At 43.8% G+C, this 3440-nt stretch overlaps 1 protein-coding gene across 1 annotated transcript; it reads left to right on the top strand.

Moving 5' to 3' along the window:
• Positions 1 to 1468: 1468 nt before the first annotated feature.
• LOC145536229 (ferritin light chain-like) lies at positions 1469 to 3011 on the top strand. The gene has a single exon (XM_081565127.1). It carries the CDS (start codon positions 1509 to 1511, stop codon positions 2040 to 2042), a length of 534 nt encoding a protein of 177 aa, XP_081421253.1. The 5' UTR covers positions 1469 to 1508; the 3' UTR covers positions 2043 to 3011.
• Positions 3012 to 3440: the final 429 nt, after the last annotated feature.

Raw genomic sequence — 3440 nt, forward strand, 5'->3', positions numbered from 1 at the left:
TGAAAGCATTCTAATTGTGCAACAGCCCCAGGCAAGTGGTATTTCGGAAAATAAAATGCTAACCATGGAATCACAAAGCTAGAAAAGCCCTTATGAAAACATCTAGTTTTGCCCTCATCTTCTGAGAATGACTAACTCATCCTGTATGGGATTTTTTTCCTATTTTGGTAGGATTTATACATCTACATTTTCATCTTTAATGCCCATTTACATGACATGTTTCAGTTAATGGTTGAATATCTGGGTAATCACAGGAAGCCACCAGTACCTAAGAAAACTGAAGGAAAGTTACATGGCTCAAAATAGCATGGAGTTAAAACTCCCTTCCAGGTCCTCCCCATCACTCTATGCAAAACAAAGAACTCTCTGGACCAAAGGGAAAAAAAAATGGACATTAAGGTTGATTACACCCAGCTCCCAGCTGGTCCAGCCTCTGGCCGATCTCCAGTATTCCTTGCCCCAGCCGTTTGAGAGATAACTACTCCGAACAACCTTGGAGAAGAACAGGCCCCCTTAAGACAGTAACTTTCCACATATATGCCTGTATATACTTACTCTTTTCTTGGGTTAGTGCAGCAGCTCACTAATCTGACTGCTGCCCCTTCTCGCCTCGTTAAAGGTGATCTGTTCCTGTAAAGTGCGGGTCTTGTTCTTTTTCCGAACCTCACCTTCTCTAACTCCCTTACCCTACAAAAACACCTGACACATAATCAGTATTTAGAACTTTTAGTAGAAGGAATAAAAGGATCAACAAATGAAAAAAATGAAGGCTGAATAGTAGAAAATTTATGATGGGATTCTTACTGGTCTGATTAATTAGTACTGTGTCTTGTAAACGCTACCATTTCACATTCCATAGTGTGGATTTTGTCCTTTTCAATCAGTAAGATGACTATGTAATGTATAGTCCAAACAAGGACCCTTTTGATTGTGAAAGGGGGGATGCTATTTTTAATTAATTAATCAATTTAGGGGGCACTATGAATAATTATATCAGGACGGCAAGACTGCTCTGGGCAAAGTGGAACTAATAGTCACCCTCTCCATCAGGGATCAGGAGCAGGGGGAAATCTATTCAAACAGGCTCTAAAATAAGCAACAAGCGAGTGTTAAGTCAAGAATGCAGATTGGAAGAGGTTCACTATCAATTCCTTTGAGGTTTTTACCTTGGCCGTTCTTACCTCATCTCGGAATTATGGAAAGAAATGGGTCAAAATGATAAAGACTCCTTTCCAATAATTAGGAAAGAAAGATACTCTTCCCAAAAGCTAGAGTGAGAGACAATGTACCTGGACGCCTCCTAGATCAGTCTCTTGCTTCACCAGCGTTTGGATGCAACAATCAGCGTCCTCCCACCCGGGCCTTGCCTCCCTCTCCTCCTGCCTCCCACCACCCTCTCGCCCCACCCCTTCAACCACAACTTCCGGCACAATCTTAGGACTTATTTCCCACTTCCGAGAACAGCCTCACAGCACAGTTTGTGGAGAAGTCCTCACTGCTGGCTAACCATGAGCACCCAGATCCAACAGAGTTCTGAGCTGGAGGCAGCGGCCAGCCGCCTGATCAAACTGCACCTGGAGGTCTCATCCACCTACCTCTCCCTGAGCGTTTACTTTGAAGGCAATGGAACGGCTCTGACTAGTGTGGGCCGCTTCTTCAGGGCGTTGGCTAAGGAGAAGCAGGAGGGCGCCCAGCTTCTCTTGAAGATGCGAAAGTCCTGGGGTGAAGGCGCCCTGGTCCAGAGTGGACAGATGCTGTCCCCAGAGAAGTGGAATACCAGTGTGGACGCCATGGAGGACGCCATGGCCCTGGAGAAGAGCCTGAACCAGGCGCTATTGGATCTGCATGCCCTGGGTTGTACGAGCGCTGATGCCCAGCTCTGCGAGTTCCTGGAGCGCTGCTTCCTGGAGAAGCAGATGATGCTCCTCAAGAAGATGGGTGACCACCTGGCCAACCTGCGCAAGATGACCAGCCCTCAGGCTGGGCTGCAGGCCGGGCTGGGCGAGTATCTCTTCAAAAAGCTCTCCTTTCAGTGCGACTAGGAGCCTCCGAAGCCCGGCTGCCTCTGTGGGACCCTTCTGCCTCCCTTGGCCTCGAGATTTCCGCTCCAGCCTCTTCCTCCAGCCGGGACGCAACCTGAGCCAAGGCACCAAATAGCAACAAAAAAGGTTCTTTTTGCAGGGGGGGAGGGATAGCTAGGTTGTAAGGAAAGTATTTGAATGGCGTGTATAATTTGTACTCTGCTTAATTCTCTAGACTGTCTAAAGAAATGGCTCCTAACTTGTGTGTATCATCTGGGTACTTTGCGTATCTGATAAAAACCTGTGTTTTTCTCTGTCAAGAAGATTCAGAAATTGTTGAAACAGCTATTTTGAAAATGTTGCAGAGAATTTTAGGGGTTTCAGGACTTCTCTGGAGTTACTGTGGGTACTGGATTCAACTCTCTTGTTCTAAAATGTATCTGGCTTTGCCGAGCAGAGAACGGAGTATCTGGACTGTATTATATTGTGTTCCCCCCTCAACTCCCAGACTCGTGATAAAATCGTTTTTCCTGGTTTTCAAGTTGCTGTGATGCCATCTGCCTGTGTCGAAGAGGGAGCCCTATGAGATTCATCTTTGTGTCTCCCATTAGGTTGTTACTGAGAACACTGATTATTACATCATACACTGACCTCTTCATGAAGCCTCTTAAGAGAAATTTCTTTCTGGTCTTAATAGTAGAAATAACAGTGCTTCGCTTGGGTAATTGCTTTGTTTTTGTTTTATGGACACTGTAAATGATGTAACTAATGATGTTTCCTTTTCTGACTGCCTGCTAAAAAGGTTAGAGCGAAATTTGTGGTCTATCCAGAGCAAACTAGTAGGATTGTAAAAGCAGTTTGCATAGTTTCATTTCTGATTCTTCTGTTATAATTACTTAGTGTGCTTTATGGTTTCTTTCAAGCCACCTTAAACCCTGTCTGGAACAAGGTTATGTACAAACAGGTAAATAAAGTAAACTTTAAAATGCAGATTTTAAAATGGCTCTGTGTTTGTTTTTAGTGAAAAGAGAAGATAACTTGAAGGAAGCACTAACAGAGCCAAAATGATTAGAATGGAGGTGGGTTAAATGGAGGTTACATTCCAGAAACCAAGAGAAGGAGAAACAGTAAAATGTAGCATTCTTTTAAACGTGTGTTTCATTTTTCTGGTGAGTTGTTTTCTACTAAACGGTTACATTTGTGTCCCACAAATAGCAATCTAATAATTGTGTATTATTTTCCTTGCACTTTGAAAAGCTGGAGTTATAACTTGTTCTCAAACCACAGAAGTGGGAAAAAAAATCAGCTCTTTTCCTACAGCAACTTTCCTTCCCAGAGCAGGAAGACCAAAGGTATATTGTCATTTCTTTTATCTTAGAAGGGTCAGAGGCATAGGAAGAATATTTTACAGAGATTGGG

The sequence above is a fragment of the Giraffa tippelskirchi genome, chromosome X (assembly GCF_054371585.1).
Source record: "Giraffa tippelskirchi isolate mGirTip1 chromosome X, T2T-mGirTip1v1.2.pri, whole genome shotgun sequence".
NCBI lineage: Eukaryota > Metazoa > Chordata > Mammalia > Artiodactyla > Giraffidae > Giraffa > Giraffa tippelskirchi.